The 21,692-nt window shown below is 48.4% G+C and overlaps 1 protein-coding gene across 1 annotated transcript in view; it reads right to left on the reverse strand.

Moving 5' to 3' along the window:
- EFCAB6 (EF-hand calcium binding domain 6) overlaps positions 1-21,692 on the reverse strand; it is a 232,641-nt gene that overhangs the window by 35,857 nt on the left and 175,092 nt on the right. Inside the window, exons 23-26 of the mRNA XM_068971554.1 lie at positions 19,639-19,833; positions 13,381-13,536; positions 6,972-7,167; positions 3,446-3,637 (exon numbers count right to left, since the gene is read on the reverse strand). Of these exons, the coding sequence (XP_068827655.1) occupies positions 3,446-3,637; positions 6,972-7,167; positions 13,381-13,536; positions 19,639-19,833 (739 nt within the window). The remainder of the gene's footprint in view (positions 1-3,445; positions 3,638-6,971; positions 7,168-13,380; positions 13,537-19,638; positions 19,834-21,692) is intronic.

A 21,692-nucleotide genomic window follows, 5' to 3' on the forward strand; every position in this document is an offset into this window, starting at 1 on the left:
GACTGAGTGATTAACACTTTCATTCCAAATGTTAACACTTTATCCCGAGGGGTGACTTTTAATTTTCTCCATCACAATGATTGCTAATCATGTAAATGGATACAAATGGCAACTATCACTATTAGCTCGAACCATATGAAATTGTCAGTAGTCAATCATTTAGGCTCTAAAGATGGAAATTTCATAGGATGCAACCTCACAGAAAAAGATATTATTTCCTTTAAATGGGGCTGCTTTCAAGATCAATAAAAGCATTCCTATCCTTTGAACCCAGTTATTTCATTTCTCAGTTTCTTTCTTTAGGAGAAAAAATCCAAAATGTGGACGTAGACATACAAGGTGTTCACTGCAAAGTAAATGACAATCTCAAAAACTTGGGGGGAAGAAACTCTAAATGCTTAAAAATAAAGAGTCAATGGAATGTTATACAGACGTTTAACTTGTGTTTGGAAGAATTGAAGTGACATGTAATGTTAAGGAGAAAAAAAGCAAGATATGCGATTACACCTACAGCGTAACCTCCACTGTGTAAAAACACGCATTTGGTTTGTATGCTCAGGTTCACGGCGGCATTATTCACAGGAGGTAAAACTTGGAAGCAACCCAAGTGTGTGCTGATAGGTGAATGGGTAAGCAAAATACAGTCTATCCACACAACAGATATTATGAGACTTAACAAGGAAGGGCGTTCTGACACGTGCCACAAAAGGATGAACTCTGAAGGCATTACGCTTAGAGAACCAAGCCAGACACGAAAGGACAGATATCATATGATTTCACTCATCCGAGGCACCTGAAGTTGTCAGGTTCATAGAGAAAGCAGAACGGTGTTTGCCAGAGACTGGGGGAGAAGGGTCGGGAGTTAAGTGTTTAATGGGGACAGAGGCTTGGTTTTGCAAGATCAAGAGAGTTCTGGAGATGGTTACACAGCAACATGGGTGGACTTAATGCCCCTGGGCTGTGCACTTGGAAAAGGATAAGACGGTGACACTACAGTCTATGTGTTTCACCACAATAAAAGAACGGGGCGGGGATGCACTAGAAATAGACGATTAAGCTCTCCGAAGCAGCCCCTGGGCCCTGGGAAGAAGACCAGCTCGGAAGCTGAACTGCCTGGCATCCACCCGGCTGAGGAAGCAGGCGGGTGGTACCCAACTTCCGAGCCCACCTGCTCCACCCATCCCCTCCCTCATCCCAGGTGAGGTGATGCACGGGGTGGACCCGGAGCTCAGAAGGTCTCGCTCAGCAGGATGGAGCTTGTTAGTGTTGCACCATCATCGTGGGGTTAAATGACTGTTTTCTTTTTTTTTTTAACACTTGTATTTTCAAAACTTTTCTTAACAGGTATTTCTTTTAAAATCAGCGAAAAGATATAAGTCACATAAAAATAGGGAGAGTCACCATAAGCAAAGAGGAAAGACAATCACAGATCAGGAGGAGATATTTACAACGACCGCCCGACAAAGAAGTGGGGCCCTTTCAGGCAGTTCCCAGAGGAGGGAGCCTGGGTGGCTGATAACATCAGAAAGCATTGGCAGAAATTGAATCTTGATAATACCCAGGGCTCCAGGATATGGTGCGTGGGGGGCTCTCCCACAGGGCCGGCCGGAGTACACACTGATCACTGCAGCCACCGTGGGGGTGTGTGGAGCTGAATCTGTGCCGTCCCCCCCTCCCCAACCCAGTCGGTGCACGCGGAGCGACCCTGAGTGTGCGAAGGACACAGTCACGGAAGGCCGACTGTGCTCTGCTTGCTGCGGAGAAAACGGCAAACCACCTGCCCGCCGTGAGCAGCAGGACAACTGAATGGGGTTTGCTCATTCAACAGAATGAATCCACTTGTCACTTCACTGGCTAGTTCTACAGCAGCTTCAGTGAGTGAACTGAAGCCAGTGTAATGACATGAATAAATCCTAAATTCCTGATAGTACAGCAAGAAAACCTAAAGCTCTGAAGACAGAGTTTGATATAATGTCATATGTATATATATATATATGTATAGTTTTAAACCAGGAAGCACAATAGTACATAGGAATGACCATCTAAATGGCAAAGATGAAACTCTTCGCAGTCCCCAGAGGAGCTGGCACAGTGTTTAGAAGCCCGGAGGCGGGAGCCAGGCTTCGGGAGCCACTAACCAGCTCTGCCGCCACCTCCGGGAGTGACTGGCCAACGACCTGACATCCATGCCCCAGCGTTCTCGTCCCTGAAATGGGATATTACTAGCGTGTGCCTCTTCGTGACAGCAGAAGAATACACCGGTTTGTGTGTAGAAAGGGTTAAGAACAGTGCCTCGCCCACACAGACTCTGCTGCTGTCATTATCACTGCATTGAGCCTCAGACCTTAAAAATGTTCATAGTGTTTGCTCTAGCCATCTCACTTCCGAGAGTTTATCCCACGTAAGTGATTGAGGATTTATGCACTCAGATGTTGACTGTATACAAATGTGTGCAGTCGGAAATGACCCGAGCCTCCAGCTACGTGTGCCTGTGTGCTAAGTCGCTACAGTTGTGGCCGACTCTTTGCGACCCTATGGACTGTAGCCCGCCAGGTTCCTCTGTCCATGGAATTCTCCAGGCAAGGAGAATCCAGCTATGACAGTGTGTGTGTGTGTGTGTGTGTGTGTGTGTGTGTGTGTGTGTGTGTGTGTGTGTGTGTGTGTGTGTGTGCGTGTGCGTGTGTGTGTGTGTGTGTGCAATTAAATACATCCCAGCACAGCCTGTTGAGATTTAGCTGCCGCCTTATTTTTGTATTTTTCACATCTGTTTTTATCTCCCCTTCCAGGAAGGCAGGGACCATAGCACCCTCTGACTCAGCACAGAATGGAGGCCAAAGAGGTCCAAGCCCACTGACAGTAGCCTGTGATCGTCACTACTGACGCCGGTCCATGTGCAGTTAGAGACGGAGGAAACGGCCTAAGAAGGGACAGTTTACGCAGCCAGAGAAGTGGTCCCGGGAATGAACGAGAGCCCCATGGAGGGCAGCCACCCACTCTCCTCCAGGAAGTCCTCTCAGACTTCCCCCAGGACCCCTCTACAACCACGCTGACCCCTACCTACCCCAGGCTTGGCTCCTGCAAGGCCCAGAGCCTGGAACACTGGGTCCCAACAAGGGTCTCCTAAGTGGGTCCCAGCTCCCTCCGGGCCGGACTTCTCCGGACACCAGATCATCTTCAGGGATCTATGACTCCTAGAACTTTGAAGCCTCTCCTAAACTTCTTTGAAAATCAGTAAAATAAAATAACATTTCAGTGAAATAAAGGATGCATATATACCTTCTGACACTCGACGTAGAATCAATATCAACTTTTCATTTATAATAAGCTAATTAACTCAGGTGGCTGCCGATTTATGTGACACGGTTTTAATCAATTATCTATTTTTCCAAGACTAATTTTAGCCCTTTTCCAAAGAGAAATGCTTATGTGCTGCGGACACTCTTACCTCCTCAACGTAACTGCTGAAGTTCTGGAGAAAATATTTCCAATTTATGTAGGGGGTGAGATGAAGTCTGAATTTTCTCAAAAAATAATGATACTGGTTATCTGTTAGTTTGTAACAGAAATCCTTAAGAACCTGTCCAAAATCCGAAGCCTTTACAAACCCAGTGTCCTCTTTATCCAATGCAGAAAATGCCTACAATTAAAAAAAATAAAGCAGATATTACAGTCTAATATTTCAAAAATATTTTTTCTTAAGTATTGCTTTTTGGAATGCAAATAAAATCAAGTGAATGGGCATTCCCTGTAGATTCTAAATTACTAAATGAATGCCCCAGGACTGAGAGGCAGGTAGAAGGTGCGCCTGGTACAGGAGCTGATGTGTTGTTGAGGAAACTCACTTCCCTCCCTCCCTGGATATGAAGAGGAAGAGGAGTGAAAGAGGAACCCCACCCTCACTGGTCTGAAGCCGAGGGGTGAAGGAACCTGCCTGAGGCCTCTTCATCATTAAACTTGAGCTCCTGAATGAATCATTCATAACTAGAGGCTCAGGTGAAATTCTACTGCACTGGGATGTAGGGCAGGGGTCTCGTGATAGGAGCCTAACATCAGAAGTGTGGCCAGGAGGAGGACTCGGGGACCACCCCTTCCATCCCCACCCCAGGGCTTGAACCCTGAGGCTGCTGTCCTTTGCCCACCCTTGGCCAGAGCCTGCACAGCCTTCCTTCCCAGGGACACCCCACCACCGACATCTGTGCTGGAGGAGCTGGGGAAGACAGTGTCGACCCAGCAGAACAGCAGTCAAACCAAAGTGCAAACATTTGCTATAAAAAGGAACCACGTTTCCCCCATCTGTTGAAACAAAATCGTTAGTTTCTCTTGCATTAGAAAACCTATATCAAGGTGCAGGTTAAGATCTTAGTTTCTTAAGTGAGAATTGAACGTGCTTGCAGACCGAAACCCAAATTCCCTTGCAGTTAATTGTCACTCAGGACTAATTAGGCACCCTCATTGGTCCAGGGGGTGGTGTTATCCGTGTCACTAAATTAACCTCAAATTGCTGTCTGGCTGCGAGTTTGTGTTTGCCTGTGGTATTACGACACAGCCAGGGACGGTGGGAAGCCTCTGGCACCACAGCTGGGAGGTAGACTTTGAACCTTGGCCGTGTTACCCACAGTAAGCCCTCAACCTCTCTGCGCTGAACGTCTTCAGTATAAAAACCGGGACTTCAGAACTCCGCATTGGTCTAAATTTTACTACAGCAAACCGGAAGACACATCCCAGGTACCTGTGCACAGTGGATCTCAGCAGGTTGGTAAGGGGAACAACCTTCCAGATGAAGGGCGCTGACTGAACATCCTGTCCTGAGGGCGTTAGAAGGCCCCGTGGAGCCGCAAGGCTCCATGGAACTAAGGGGTGAGCTGGGGTCTGGCTCACTGTGGCCACGTGACCCACACTTCCCCGGGGCTGGGTGGCTTCCTCGTGCATCCGTCCAGCCTGACAAGCCACAGGCTGGGGGCAGGGAGGCTCAGATATGCAAAGGCATGGACGGAGGAGCCTGGTAGGCTACAGTCCATGGGGTCACGAAGAGTCGGACACGACTGAGCGACTTCTTTCACTTTTCACATTCATGCATCGGAGAAGGAACTGGCAACCCACTCCAGTGTTCTTGCCTGGAGAATCCCAGGGACAGCGGAGCCTGGTGGGCTGCCGTCTATGGGGTCGCACAGAGTCGGATACGACTGAAGCGACTTAGCAGCAGCAGCAGCAGCAGCAGCAGCAGCAGGGAGCTATAGACTCTGCACAGATATACAAGGTGTCGCTGCATCATTTCAGAAATGAGGCTGCACTGAGATGGGTCCCCCAGGACCTGCGGAGACGCCGTTTGTGTCTCTGGTCCCCGTGCCGACCCCTCTCCCCAGACAGTCATGGCTTCCTTCCCTCCCTGCCACAAAGGCCACCCTCCCCATTCAGGTCACCTGCAGTCTTGTGGCCAGAGAATCTCACTCTCCTGCTTAAAACCTCACCTCCTAAGGAGTGTTTCTCGGGAGTGAGAACTGTAGCTCCTCCCACAGTTTCTACGGACCTCAGTTTGAGAACCACCCTGAGCTGGGAGAGGGCAGGGCCACCCTGCAGTGGACTTATTTGGCCTGCACGGTGCCTCTGACAGATCTGAAACATGTGTTGGCATTGAGAAATCAGGAGCTCTCATAGCTGCTCATAAAAAATGCAAAGATCTAGCCGAGCTGGGACCATTTCTCAGCTTAGCAGCGGTCAGTCAGCGGAGGCGCTGAGCAGAAGCTGCCCTCTGGACAGGGCTGTGCCCCCGGCCTGCTGCAGCCACCCCCAGCCCCTGCGTCACTTCCTTACTTCCGGCCCCCCGTGCACATTGAGTTTGCAACCCTCAGAAGGCGACCCCTGGGCCTGGGCAACCTGGTGTTGACAGGGTATATAGAGGGGATTCCAGCTGAGCTGCAGCGAGGCCATACTAATCTGTGATCTTTAGATAGTCGTTAAAAAAAAAAAGACACAAAAGTGTCAGATCCTCGTGAATTCCTACACACAGATGATCTCTGCTGTCCGGGAGGAAGGCCACGCTCGCTGGCATTCCAGAACAGTCACGGGCTGGCTGGGCTGCCCCTGGCCTCTCGTCTCTCCTCCGACCCCTGAGGCTTGGACTCAGGAGCCCAGCTGGCCTCCCAGCACTAAGGGAGTTAAAAAGCCCGGGCCCGGGTGTTTGGGCGGGTCCTTGGGTCTGTGTATCGCAGTCACAGAGACAGCCCTGCTCCCACTGTGCCGTCTGGACCACACACCCGACATCGCGCGGGCGGCTCTGGATCCGCCGTCTCATCAGGCGGCAAGGCCTGCCCTCTGCACACGGCATCTCCTCTTCCCACGTCTGCTGCAGAGGGCAGCTCACGTGGGGACCCTCAAGGGGGACCAGCCCCTCGCCAGGAGCATGGCCCAGGCACTGTCTTCCGAGGATGCATCCCATGGCACTATCCCCATGTAGGCTGGGTCTTGACATACCCCACGGGGTCAAGAAATGTCAGCCTCAAAGTCAGTGTACCGGGGGCACTCCCTTCTCACACTCCTGGGGCTCCGGTCACAGTGAGTCTTTGGCCACAGCCCTGCCCTGGGCAGCCTCTTCAAGGCCACCTTGAGATGGCATTGCCCACCCGCATGGGCCCGGGAGCCCACTCTCTCCTGATGCCTCCATCCTCTGCCCTCTTTGCCCAGAAACGGCTGCCCTCACGGCAGATCCTGCCTCTGCTGGAGGCGAGTGCTTCGGCCTCACACAACACATGCTGGCTGTGATCATGGCAGCTTTGCACGGGGCAAAACTGGACACACACGTGTGCTCACACGAACAGTCTGGTCCTGACCCACCATCGGGTTCTGATGCTCCAGGAGAGTGGAGGGAGGGGGAGGGACCCAGGGGGAGGGGCCGGTTTGTGAGGTGGTTTTCAGGAGCTGGCATGGTGCCAGGGCCTCAGTCCCCACGTAAAGGCGTGTGTGGCCTGCCATACCATTGACAAAGCCAGGCTGGAGGCGGCGACGACCTCCTGGATGTTCTTCAGAACCTCCTCTGGATTTAGGGCTGCAAAATTGATGGGCACTCTCTCCTCTTTCTCCTGGGACTGAGGTCTCGTCAGCTTGCTGTTCTCCACCGCTCGCAAGAAGTCAAGGTAATTGATGGAGTTATTGTGCCAGCCGATTCCCCAACTTGTCCCCAAAGAAAGAACACAATATATTAGTTAAAAACGCCATCACTTACTCAATCAACAAACACCTGCTGAGTACAAAACAGTGCGGAGGACACGAACAAAGGTGAGGTGCCCTTTCCGGGCCTGTAGGGGCCGCACACGGGTCAGCTAGGCTGTTGCGCAAGGGTTCAGGGAAGGGCTACGGCGGGAGAGGGTGCAGCGCCGCTGCTGCTGCTGGGGCCGCAGACCGCGCTGCGCGGGCGCTCTGAGTCTTGAAGGCTGGACAGTCAGGCTCCCAGGGTTTGAAGAGCGGAGGGTCGGGGAGGAGGACCGGCTGGAGGAATCCGGCCCTGTGATGGGGGCAGGTGCAGGAGCCTCAGCACGGGCGTGACGCGTGCGGAGGCGTGATCTGGGGAGATGCAGACGGTGATGGCAGAGCTGGGATGGGGGCAGGACTCGGGAGGTGGGGGCAGGGGCTGTGTTCCTTGAGACCTTAGCTGACCAGGGCCCTCACTGAGAAATGGCAGGGACTCTGAAATCAGGGAAGCACATCAGAGCCAGTGACAAGGAAAAGGGGTGCTGAGTAAAATAGATGTTAAATTCTTTTTCAGAGTGGTTGAAATTATGTTGGCAAGCTGAGAGCACCCAAAACATTTTTTTTTTTTAACAAAACCTACACAGCTTAGTATTTTCTCAAATATCAATTCCCTGGTGGTCCAGTGGTTAAGAATCCACCTTACATGGCAGGAGGTGCAGGTTCGATCCCTGGTTGGGGAACGAAGACCGCATGTGCTGCGGGGCAACTAAGCCCACACGTCATAACTGGAGAGTCTGGGTACCGCACCGAAAGAGCTCACATGACCCAACTAAGATGCGACGCAGCAGATAAATAAGTAAAAATATTTTAAAAAGAAATTCCATCTGGGTGTGCATCTCAACAAGGACATCCACGCAGAAAAAGAGGCTCCTGCGCTCCACTCCAACACACAGAAAAATATCTTTAATTCTAAAAGAAGACTCTGCGAGAGCAAATCCAAGTTTCCTGAGACTATAGAGCTTATTTATTAAAGATGTAAAATAATGCAAAACATAGCTTGATGACACTCAAAGTTCACGTTTCTGTAACCGATTCCCTGGGGATCACTGGCATCTTAACCCCTATGCGCTCCTTTGCAAGATGGAGCATGTATCAAAGAACAGCTCGGAATGCCAGGAAGTGGAGGGAAAGGTTTCCAGCAACGGGAACAGCAGCTTCTAAAGAGAAGGAGCCAAGAGCCGTGTTTCTCCAACCACAGCTGCAGAGCTGCTTTCCACGGGCCCTGCGTCTCTGGCTCGCGCGGCTGAGACGCCGAGGAAGAGGATAATCAGCTCCATTTCATCGGCAGGGTAAATTGCCAACTTGGTATTAAAATTTAGTAATAAAATCAAATGCATATGCTAATCTCAGTATTATTTAGAAAAGTCTATTTTGGATCTAGAAAAGAATAATCTACATATAATTATAAATAACAGAGATGTTTATCATCAAGAGGTCTTTGAGAAGAAACAAGCAACTGAGCGATGGATCCTTATTAAGGTTTCAACTCGTAAAAAAGTTGATCACCCCATTGACAGGTGGACTACAGAAATTCCACAGCCCTTGTGGTGTTTACGAAAGTATCAGGCCTAACTGCATTTTAACAAGAGTCTCTTGTAATCATTTAGTTGATTATTTATCTGGTGCTATTTTTCGTGATTTATTCACTGAATGCATTTGAATTCATGTTCAGCTGGAAATAGATTTAGTGAGAGGAGACCCTATTTAAGGAAGAAGAGGATACAGGCATTTGAGGATGAAATGGTCCTTCTTTTCTCTCTACAAACACACACACACATCCACACTCATACACTTACATGTACGTACATATACATACATGTATACATATACATGTATATACATATAGGCAATAGAACACTATCCTTTAAAATTTTAAGGGAAAATGACTTGCTCTCTAGGAGTCTACATTCCAGCAAGCTAACAATCTGTACAAAGGAAAACAAAAAACATTTTCAGACAAAGAACTGAGAAAATTGTTTTCCTGTCCCCCTTTTTCTTAGGAAAATACTCCAGCAAAATAAGAATGCAAATTCAGAAATAAAAAGATGTGGGCGTAAGCAACAGGGGCTCTGACCCTGGTCAGTCTGGGAGGCTCCTGGTGGTGGCCTGGAAGCAGGACGTGAGGAGCCAAGCTCTCGGGTGGAGTGAGCCCACGGGAAATCGAAGGGAGCAGACAACTAGGGGGCAGATGCTGGGGGGGCTGAAGGCTGACGATGCTGAACTCCAGAAGACACTGAGCCCCACTGTAGAAATCAGCGATGGGTAAAGAAATCACTCTGCTCTCTTTGTTCTAGGAGGTAGTTTACAGCAGAGTTTACAGCATTTCATAGTAATGACTCTGTACATATTCATTTACAGCCTTTCTGCAAATGGCTTGAGGTGGACACAGAGGCCCAGGGGTAGAGCTGCTGAGAAGAAAGTTAATTTTCATTCATTGCTTGGACACTGAATACTATGAATTATGGACATGTACACAGCCATAATTATGAAATGCTGTTTAATGGCATTTTGAGTTTTATAATCAACCTGTGAATCAAGCAGAGAGGATCTGGTTGTGGCTGAAGGCCATGTAAAAGCTAACCAGCTTTTGCAAAAAAAGAAATATCGCAGCTGACAAAAGGTGGGACACGGAGAGAAAAGGTGGCAGAAAGGGGGTAGCGGGGCTCCGTGCCTAAGAGCTTGGAAGGGCCACTCTCATCCTTACGATAAGAAGGAAGCCAAACAGACTGAAAACCAATGGCCTTTCTTGGTCCCATCAGAAAACCGAGGTCACAGGGCAAAACATTACCTCTAAATTTGGAGAGATGGGTGAACACAGAGAATCACAGCCAAGAGCTGCTTTCCTGGAACAAAGACCTTTGGAGCTGTAAGCCAGCAGGAACACATAAGTGGTAACTTGGGCAATACTAGAAAAGCAAAGACAAAGAGAAGATCTTTACAGAAGCCAGAGAGGGCAGAAAATCTACTTACAGAGGAACAAAGATGAGAATTACATGGGGTTTCTCAGCAGAAATCATGCAAGTAAGAAGACAGTGGACTGAAATATTTAAAGTGTTGACAAGAAAAAAAAATTACCAACCTAGAATACTATATTCGATGAAACTTATCTTTCAAAAGTGAAGGAGAAATAAATACCTTCTCTGACAAACAATCCCCGAGGGAATTCATCACAGCCACCCTGGCCTTCAAAAATGCTAAAACACACGCTTATGAGAGAAAGAAAATCAAAGAGCCAGAAACATGGATCTACCTCAAGGAAGAAAGAGCATGGGAGAAGGAATCAATGAAGGTAAAATGATGTCTTTGAGGGACTTCCAGGCTGTCCAGTGGCTAAGACTTCATGCTCCCAATGCCAGGGGCCCAGGTTCAATCCCAGGTCAGGAAACTAGATCCCACACGCGGCAACTAAAGCTCTAGCATGTCGAAACAAAGATGGAAGATCCCAAGTACCACAATGAGGACCCAGCACAGCCAGATAAATAAATAAATATTCTAAAAATAATAATATTTTTATCTTTCTTATTCTTAGTTGGTCTAATAAACCACTGTTTGCTCAACGTTACAATAACAATGTATGGGGTGATTTTAGCAAATGGACAGGTGAGGTGGATAACAGCAATGTTATAAGGCAGAGGTCCCTAACCTTTTTGGAACCAGGGGCCAGTTTTGTGGGAGACAGTTCTTCCGCTGATGATGGGGGGTGGGATGGTTCAGGAGGTAATCCGAGTGATGCAGAGCGGCAGGTGAAGCTTTGCCAGCTGGCCGGCTGCTCAACTCCTGCTGTGCGATCTGGTTCCTAACAGGCCACGGCCCAGTACCCGTCTGTGGCCCAGGGGTTGAGGACCCCTAAGGAACAGCAGACAGGACCTGGGAACACTTACTCTGTAATGAGGTGCTTGCACCTCCCGTGAAGCAGTGATGTGTTACTTGACATGGGACTGAGGCTAGTTGACCACTTGGGCTGCAAATTCTAGAGCAACTGGTCACACTTTTTAGTGGGAAGAGAGGGAATGCTAATATCCTCACCTCACAAAGAGAGGAACGTGAGATGCAGGTGCTCAGTCATAGGACTGCCAGCCTGCACAGCTGTGGGACGTGGCAAGTTAGAAACTGCATGTGGAAGCAGTTTGAGGAGGGGCAATCAAATGAATTGTTTTGATTCAAAATTACAAGAGGATAAAGTTTGCAGTTCAAGGGGCACGTAACTAGTTCGCTTCTTCCTAAAGTGACAGAAGGAATTTTTAAAAGGTGTCAAACAGTGGTTCTCAGGGTGCTCTGATCCAGCAGCATCAGCATCACTCAGGACCTTGTTAGGAATGTAGATTCCCAGGGCCCAGGCTAAGTCAGAGAGCCTGAGGGAGGGGCCCAGCAAGCTGGGTTTCAGATGAACAAAAATAACTTTAGTGTAAATGTATACCAAATATTGCATGGAACATACACTAAAAAAAAAACAAAAACTGTTTATCTGAAACTTAACATAACATTTTATGTCTTACCTGGCAACCCGAGTCCCTGGGAAATCTGACGAGCCCAAAAAAAAAAAGGTTTAAAGATTCTGACACTGGGAGTCTCCCAAGGAAACTGCCTGCCAGATTACCCTGCCAAAGTAGTTCAACCAAAGTTGACTAGCTCTACGTATCTGTGCAGAACTTTTAATCTGCTTCTTAGTATCTCACTCTTATTAGGGGCATATTTTTGATGGAAATGTCTAACATGGAAGATGGGAGGAAAAGGCAACACTGAGGAGAGAAGCGACATTTCTCAAGTGAAGAAAACTTAAAAAAAAATCTATTGTTAATAGTTTCAGAGGAATGAACCAGTATATCCATGAAACAAGAACAGGATACTATAGAAAAGGAATATACTGAGAATTAAAAACATGCACTGGTAATTAAAAATATGAAAAGTACTATTAGTACTATAGTACTATTAGTACTATAAAAATCTCAAAAGAAGGGTTGCAAACTAAAATTGAGAAAATCTCCCAGAAGGTGGAGCAAGAAGAAAAAGGGATGGAGGACAGGAAAGGTTTAAAATACTGGGAGACACTTTAGGTGGCTCACTAGTCAATAACAGTAGGAGACTCAGAAAGAAACAAACAGGAGAGGAGCTCGTTAATGAAACAAATCAAGAAAATTTCTGAGTTGAGGAACATGAAAAGGCACACCTGAGTAGATGAAGCTGACAGATCAGCTGAGGTTGTCTGAACACACTAGAAAGAGGTTTCACAAATGGGAGTGAACTGGGGTTTAATTAATGATAAGAAGTACATAGAAATGCAGCAAACAGAAAAAATAATGATTAACTCCAGGGAAAACAACACACTACATAGGAAAAGAAAAGTGATCATTTCGTCACAGAAACATAAACCCTGAACACTCAACTACAGCAAAATGTGACATGGCAACATGGGGAGCCCATGGGGGTAAATGTCTGTGGGTTTCCATGGGGTGGGGGAGGCTGGGGAGGGAAGGGGTTGGTGACTATGCGGTGGGTGAAAAGGAGTTAAACCCACAGTTTCCTGATAGGAAGCCGATAAACACTGCCTTAAAAGTGAAAACTCAATAAGTAGCTATTTAAATTTGTCACTTAAGACTATCAACTTAAGTACCCAAAATAGGCATTTAAAGCATTGGAAGTTATTGACTCTAGGGAGGAGAAGGTGGGGGTGGGGGACATCAGGGCAGAGAGCTGCTGTTTTTAATAAGCCTTGAAGGATGACTTGACTCCTGCCCAAGCATATGAATAACATGGGTGAAAGAAGAGTAATGTGAAAAAAAAATGATGACTGTGCTGCTGGACACACCCGCAGGAAAATTATGTATTTGTCAAGTTGCTTTCTGTTTGCTTTGGGTTGACTCAAACCCATTAGAACACAGCCCGACCAGAGGATTATTAGAAGGCTCATTCTTTTTGTTTTTTAATTGGGTCACATTGGCTTATAAATGTTCTGGGAGTACATTATAATTTTACTTCTGAACACAGGTTGAAACTCAATTTTTGGTGGCATGGGGGTTACTTCGATGCCAAAAGGCTGTTTGAGTGGACAGAGAAGGAAAAACTCATGAAAGCGACATGACCAGCCTGATTTTCAGCGCTGTGAGAACCATAGTTATTAACTTGCTCAAAGGAAACCTGTTTAGAAGATCAATCAGCTCCTCTTCCTTCAGAGAACAGCCACACTCCTGCAGCAGCTCCTGCAGCCGGCACAAGGATATGTAGCCAGTTTTGGATTTATCTAGTTTGGCGAGTGCTTTGCTGATATCTTGATCGTGGTCCTTAAGTTTATCCCTGAAAGAGAATACATTTGAGACACACACACTCCAGCAGGGAAAACCAATAATTTCTTTGGAGCAAGAGCTCCATGATCATTCTAATGGGATGATCTGATGATTCATCTACCAGCTAATCTTGAAGATGCTTTGCACCCTTGGTGTAATACATACATTGAAAGGTACTCTGGGAAAAAAAATCATCATTATCATTTTATTATTATTCTTATCAGCAAAAGTATGTTAGAGAAATTACAACCTTGGCTTTATACTAGAATGAGTGTTTTAAAAATGGAGTGAAGCATTTAAAAATACAGTGATATCACAGACATGGGAAATATACCTCCATTCTCCCTGACGAAGCCTCGGTGGGTGCCTGTCATGTGCCAGGTACTGCTCTAGGTGTCAGAGCGGCCACCCTAGCAGAATTTCCATTCCAGGTGGGGCAAGGCCGATGATAAACAGAAGACATCAATGCCCTGTACGATGGGTCAGTGGGATGGCTGAGCGCTGGCAAGCAGGGCTAGGAATGTTCACAGTGGGCCGGGCTGCAACCCCCAGTAGTGGGTGCAAATGGGCCTCACTGGGGAGGCAACAGTTGAGCAGAGATGGCAGCTGAAGGACTCAGCTGGGATTTAGCCCCCTGCAGCCCTCTCTGGTTCCAGGGATAGCCAGTGCCAAGGCCCTGAAGCAGGAGTGGGACTAAGGACGCCGAAGAGCCTGGGCCCCGTCGGTGAGCGCTGGGGGTGCAGGGGTCCGAGGAGCCCTTGCCTGCTTCCAGGTCCTTTGCTGTGAAGAAGCGCAGCCATCCTTTGTGTGGATCAGCTGGCAAGCCAGGACCTGTGCCGCCTTCATGCTCCATCTCCCATCCTTTCTTCTTGCCAAGGGAGGCGGGTAACTGTCATCCCATTTTATAGGAAGGGGGCAGCGTCCGCCCATGCGGATTCCGGGCTGGCCAGCTGTCCCTCTCGGGGACACAGGGACGACGTCTAGCTGTAGCTCCTGCTCTAGTTCGAGGGCTCATTTCCTTGGGAATGTGTTCAAGCTTCTGATTCCGTCTTTCAGGAAAATTCTTCCCAGACTTAACAGAAATTATTGGTAAGGGAATAAAAACATGTGGACATCTTTGAGAATGAGCCGTCTCGCTCCGGACCTATGGGGCATGGAGTCTATTCTATAACTCCGGCTTACCTAGGTCTCCAGAAAGCTCTCCCTACCACCCTGAACACCGTGCCGATCTGACTCCAGCTCGGCGGTGAGCTTCTTAGTTGGGGAAAAGAGGAAGCCAGAAACTCCAAACTCGAAATCTTCTCTGGTAATTGTCTATCACCCAAGATACGTATTGTGGGTTGTTCCTGTCATCAGACGCTAGGTTGTGTCCGACACTGTATGACCCCAGCATGCCAGGCTTCTCTGTCGTCTGCTATCTCTTGGAGTTTTCTCCATTGAGAAAACTGTCCATTGAATCGGTGACGCTATCTAACCAGCTCATCCTCTGCCACTCTTTTCTCCTTTTGCCTTCCCCTTTGTGGATACATACCCACAAATAGGTTCCTTGAGAGTGCCTGGTAAAAAAAAGTTTCCAAAGCAACAGAAAAGTCAGAAATCAGGAGAGCAAGGTCTGAGAGTATATTGGGGTGGGGGAGGCAAGGACGCTGAGGCTGTGCGGGTCACCGTCTTCCTTCCCCGACTGGCCCCCGGTTCCGAGTTGGCCGATGTGTGCCTCTAAGAAGCTGACACAAATGAGCTGCGCTAACTGTCAGAGGATGTGTGTCGAGAGAGGCAACTGCCTAGATTCCCGCATGTTACAAACTGGTTACTCCTCATCACAACTATTACATTCCACTTAATCCTTCAAAAAGGGAAGCAAACGAAGGTATAAAAAAAAAATCAGAACTTTTTTGGAGATACATATTTTTAGAGAATTGAGGCGTTGAGCCTTTCTTGGACTGGTTTCCAGGCAATAATCACCTCCCTTGCAGAGTAAGTCTGTGCACACAGTGAGTGAGGATTCGGGCCTGGGATCCAGCCAGCTGCCCAACAGAACCGGTGGCAGCCGACGCAGCGTCTGGGCCCCAGTCTGGACGCGAGACGGGAGCCCCACGAGGGTGGGGCCACAGAGCCGCCCAGCCCGCGGCCAGGCCAGCACGGGGGGAAGAACCCTGGGTGACCCGGCCGGTTTTGCTCCTGAGCCTCTCAGTTCACATCTCAGAACCGCCAGCTGCGCTTCTGTGGCTCGTTTACTGATGCTGCCCTGACCCTGGATCTTCAACTCAGACTTGGGCCCCAAAAGAGCAAGGCCTGGAAAATAAATACGGGCTTGAGAAAGGACTCTTCTGAGTCTTAAAAATGTATTCAGGCCACTTTAAACAAAGTTGATTCACTTAAATTTAAGAAGCAAACGTGAAATTACGGTGCCTTTGGTGAGCACGACTCCTGTCTGTGAATCTTATCAGGGTTTGGTATGAAGGAGGAGGCTGAAAGTCCAGGAAACGCTGCATCCCCAAGGGTTCTCTGGAAGATCCACTGACAGCAAAATTGAGAAGTGGGCTAACCTGAAGCCGACAACTTCACAGTGTGACATCCTTGAGAAAACAGGGGCCGGTCGGGAACTTTTATGGACAGGGCTTGTGTTCTTGGGTAGGACAGCATGACGGCACGGCACTGGCTGAGCGTGCGTCAGTTCGCCGAGCTTGGCGCTGTGAAGACGTGAGGGGCATCGTCCACGGGCTCGGAGCGCTCCCGGCCACGGATCCACACGCGCCCAGTAAACGGGAGCGGGAAGAGAAAGTGTGTGGGCATCGCCAAGGACGCGCGGCTCCTCTCCGAGCCTCATTACTCACAAGCGGCAGGAGGGGAGGGAAGGGGGCACACGCGTGGGTAATGAGGCCAGCCCTGTCTGGGAAAGATAAATTCCACTTTTTCACTCGTTTTATGGCATATGTGATTTATGCCAATCTTGTGCATAGTTTTACTTGAAATTTCACCAACTCAATTCTCTGCCTCTGGGCTTTATAACTTAGCAACTTGGACGTAACTCAGGGGTGCGTTCAACAGGCCTTTCTCTTAAACCCCATTCAGCCATCACATCCCATCTCTGTGTCCTTGGAGTGCTTGTCTCCTCCGGGGGATTCTTTAGCTCATTCACTCCTTCGGAGATGGTGTGGACAGAGAGCCGCAGTGGCAGACGGCAGACGGGCACACACACAGATGAGAGCGCCGTGGAGCCGCCCAGGACCGGGACTGACGCAGCGTCTGTTTCATCTCACGTCACGTCAAAGGTGGCAACATTTTCTCCCGCGTTTGACTTTTTATTGCTGCATAATTGACATATAACATCGTGTCGGTTTCAGGTGCACAAGATAATGACTTGACGTCGTATACACTGTGACATGGTGTGCGGATAAGTGTAAGGATGTCAGGTGTAAGGATAAGTCTAGACACTGTTCGTCACCATCCATAGGATGAGAACGTTTGAAGATTTACTCTTTCAAACACACAGCACAGTACTACTAACTACGCTCACCTCACTGTGCTCACGTCCCCAGGACTTACCCTATCGTAACTGCAAGCTGCGCTTTTGGACCCCTTCACCCCCTCTGACACTGCCCCGCCTACCTCTGCAAAAGCCAGTCTATTTTCTGGATCTACGAGCTTGCTCTGGTTGTTGTTGTTTTAAGATTCCACGTACAAGTGAGACCACCCGTTTTTGTCTTCCTTTGACTGATCTATTTCACCTGGCATAGTGCCCTCAAGATCCATGCATGATATCACCACTGGTGAGATTTCATTCTTTTTTATGGCTGAATAATATTCCATTGTGTGTGTAGATACATATTCATATACACACACACATTTTCATTATCCATTCCTTAAACATTTTAAAATGTGGCCTTAGTGACTAGTTTTAAGCTTTGAAAAGAACCATGCACAGTCTCACCATCCAAATACAACATGATGCCTTCTGCACAGCATCTTCTGGTCCTCGTGGGCAGGCACGTATGTTTGGTGTGGTTACCATCAAGGCACACAGACTGTTTAAAATTTCATTGCCCACCAGTCTTCCATCACAAACACTCCCACAGGCTCCATGATGATGACTATAACTGGCACACACCACCTCATCTTCCTTGCAGCCGTGTTCTCTACAAGCTAGGGTATTCCTCTGCAATGAACAGGTGTCTACTTTGTTGCTGCTGTTGAAGACACACTGCAAGTCATACCTTGGACCTGCTGAACTCCTCTGAATTATTTCTGTGTGATAAATACTCCAAGGTTGAACTGCTGAGTTTAAGAATGTGTCCTTTCATGCACTCATTGGACAAGTCCTCACTGAGAGCCTGCTAGGTGTCGAGCACTGTTCTAAACCAAGGGGAAACAGGCGTGTCCTCCTGAGCCCTGCATTCCAGTTGCCCAGGAGGGGCCAGGTGTGTATGTTAGTACAGACCTAAAAGCTTCAGTTCTCAAGTTCAGTTCAGTTGCTCAGTTGTGTCCGACTCTTTGCAACCCCATGAACTGCAGCACACCAGGCCTCCCTGTCCATCACAAACTCCCAGAGTTCACCCAAACCCATGTCCATCGAGTCAATGATGCCATCCAACCATCTCATTCTCTGTCGTCCCCTTCTCTTCTCGCCCTCAATCTTTCCCAGCATCAGGGTCTTTTCCAATAGGTCGGCTCTTTGCATCAAATTATTGGAGTTTCAGCCTCAACATCAGTCCTTCCAATGAACACCCAGGACTGATCTCCTTTAGGATGGACTGGTTGGATCTCCTTGCAGTCCAAGAGACTCTCAAGAGTCTTCTCCAGCACCACAGTTCAAAAGCATCAATTCTTCTGCCCTCAGCTTTCTTGATAGTCCAACTCTCACATCCATACATGACCACTGGAAAAACCATAGCCTTGACTAGACAGATCTTTGTTGGCAAAGTAATGTCTCTGCTTTTTAATGTGCTGTCTAGGTTGGTCATAGCTTTCCTTCCAAGGAGTAAGCGTCTCTCAATTTCATGGCTGCAATCGTCTTCTGCAGTGATTCTGGAGCCCAAGGGTGACCTATAGAATATGAATGATCTGAGAGTGTGGCTGGGTAGGGCTGGGTAGGATTATAGCTCTTTAACTCCATCATGGCTCTGTTTTGCTGCTGTTCTTCAGTTGCTAAGTCGTGTTCAGCTCTTTGCGATCCCATGGACTGAAGCACACCAGGTGTCCCTGTCCTTCACCATCTCCTGGAGTTTGCTCAGGCTTGTGTCTATTGAGTTGGTGATGCCATCCAACCATCTCATTCTCTGTCATCCCTTTTTCTTCTGCCTGCAGTCTTTCCCAGCATTCAGGGTCTTTTCCAATGAGTTGGCTCTTTGAGTCAAGTGGCCAAAGTATTGGAGCTTCAACTTCAGCATCATTCATCCTTCCAATGAATATTCAGCCTTTAGAACTGACTGGTTTGATAGCCTTGCAGTCCAAGGGACTCTCAATAGTCTTGTCCAGCACCACAGTTCAAAAGCATCAATTCTTCAGTGCTCATTCTTCTTTAGGGTCCAATTCTTATATCCATACATGATTACTGGAAACACCATAGCTTTGACTTTACAGACGTTTGTTGGCAAAGCAATGTCTGCTTTTTAATACACTGTCTAGGTTTGTCATAGCTTTTCTTTCAAGGAGCAAGCATCTTTCAATTTCCTGGCTGCAGTCACTGTCTGAAGTGGTTTTAGAGCCCAAGAAAATAAAGTCTGTCACTGTTTCCACGGCTCTGCGACTTAACACCAGTTTCTAGAATCTACAGGGGCTTTGTAGGTGGCTCAGTGGCAAAGAACTTGTCTGCCAGGACAGGAGACGCTGGTTCCATCCTTGGGTCGGCAAGATCCCCTGGAGAAGGAAATGGCAACCCACTCCAGTATTCTTGCCTGGAGAATTCCATGGGCAGAGGAGCCTGGTGGCCTGCCGTCCATGGGGTCACAAAAGAGCCGGACACGACTGAGCACGCACACGCACTAGAATCTACAGCAGTGAACGAGTGTGACAATTTCACAGCAGCACTGCCAGCCCCGGGAGGGACAGGCTCAGAACCACCAGGGTCCGTGTGGGACGGACCCCAGCCCCCGCGAGGTGCTCACCGACTCACCTGGCTGCTCTGGCCTTCTCTGTGCTCCGCTGCAGCTCCTTCAGCTCTTCTTGCACCTGCTGAGGCTTCGTGAAATGACCCATGAAGTTCAAGTACTCCTCCACGTAGGGCCGGTGAATGTCTGGTGAGTAGTTAATCCCCAGTTTCTGCAAAAATTCTTGGTAAGTGATGAGCCCTCTTCCCTCACTGTCGTACCTTTAAAGACAAGCACAAAACTCTCAGCTGTAGCTGCCGAGGGAGCATGCGCAAGGCTTTAACCCCGTCTACACTCCATCTGCCTGGTTCCTCACACCCTAGGTTCCTGCAGTACTGGCCTCCCTGAGGGAGTCAGATGTGCTGGAGCCCAGGGCCGACCCAGGCCTGATCTGAATCTGTTTTTAACAAGATCCCCAGGCCATCCATATGCTCATCAACATTCCCTTGAAACCCACTGCTCCAGTCAACAGGAGGATCACCTCACTCGAGGTGGTCTTGGTTCACCCCATGAGAGCAGCCGGATTCACCCACCAGCTTTTGGTAGAAAGATGACCGTGACCACGGAAATGAAAATGAACCCTTCCGCTCATTCAGGGGTCTTTTACTGAGCACCTCCACAAAAGGAGAACTATGCTAAGGTTCAGAAGAAAAATCCGACAAAAAAAAAAAAAAAAAAAGCACATTCAGTCTTAATACTCAAATAAATGAACGCCCCTTGATTTCAGTTCCCCATTTCCTCTTTGAAGAGATGCCAATTACACACAACCAACGAGAGAGGCGAGGAAGGAAAACAAGATAAGAATTACACTGCGTACCTTTTATGCCATTTTCTATTATTGGGATTTTTCTGAATTATAATTCTTTTTTTTTTTAAGAAAAAAGCATAATGAAGGGTTTTTATCTCCCCAACATTATTCAAATAGAATAGAAAGAATTACTTCAATAAAAAGTTTTAAGGCAAGTTTTCAATTTTCTTTAAAGAAAAGCATTTATTCTTGCAGAAGAGCTTGGTCCTCTTCTCTGACTGGTAAAAACAGCATTTTGTCAAGGTGATTTTTTTTCTCAGATGAACTCAGTGTTTTGAGGACCAAATATTTACATGGAGCTGGGGTGCAACGCTCCAGCTGGCTGCTGTCTGGGGCTTTGTCGGCCGGAGCGTCAACGCGGCCGGCTCTCCTATGGGAGGCAGGGCCCCTCTCTGTGTTCAGCCCACCCGACACGGTAGGACTGCAGAATCACATGCTCCCTGGGTCCTCTGTGACCCTTTCTACTGAGTGATGACAAGGAAAATGGCTTTATTTACCTGACTTTCTCGTCTCTCCAGGGGAGCAGCGGTGGGCAGAGGATGTGGGGTAAGAAGCCCCCAAGGTGGGTGCTAGCCCAAGGCCCCCTGTCCACTCCCTTCTCTGCACCCACAGGCCTGCAGACCCCACCTCCACCTCCTTCCCAGCACCCAGGCCTGTTTTCATCAGGTACTCTGTCCCAGAAGGTGAGGAGTGTTCCCTCCTGTGACTAAGAGGCAGGGAGAGTGGTGAGGTCTAACACCAGTGAGGTCCTCCCATCACCGCCTCCCCACCGTCTGCGCTTGGGTTCCTGGCCTGCACCTGTGAGCATGGGGGTGGGGGGTTCTCACACCTGCAGGCGGAGATCAGTGCCTGACTGCTGGCACTGTTACTGAGGATTTGGGAGAAACTTCCAGACCTTTCTCAGTTCAGTTCAGTTCAGTCGCTCAGTCGTGTCCGACTCTTTGTGACCCCATGGACTGCAACATGCCAGGCCTCCCTGTCCATCACCAACTCCCGGAACTTGCTCAAACTCATGCCCACCCAATCAGTGATGCCATCCAACCATCTCATTCTCTCCTCCCGCCTTCAATCTTTCCCAGCATCAGGGTCTTTTCCAAGGAGTCAGGTGGCCAAAGTATTGGAGCTTCAGCCTCAGCATCAGTCCTTCCGATGAATATTCAGGACTGATTTCCTTTAGGATGGACTGGTTGGATCTCCTTGCAGTCCAAGGGACTCTCAAGAGTCTTCTCCAGCACCACAGTTCGAAAGCATCAGTTCTTCAGTGCTCAGCTC

The sequence above is a fragment of the Capricornis sumatraensis genome, chromosome 4, assembly GCF_032405125.1.
Source record: "Capricornis sumatraensis isolate serow.1 chromosome 4, serow.2, whole genome shotgun sequence".
Taxonomy (NCBI): Eukaryota; Metazoa; Chordata; class Mammalia; order Artiodactyla; family Bovidae; genus Capricornis; species Capricornis sumatraensis.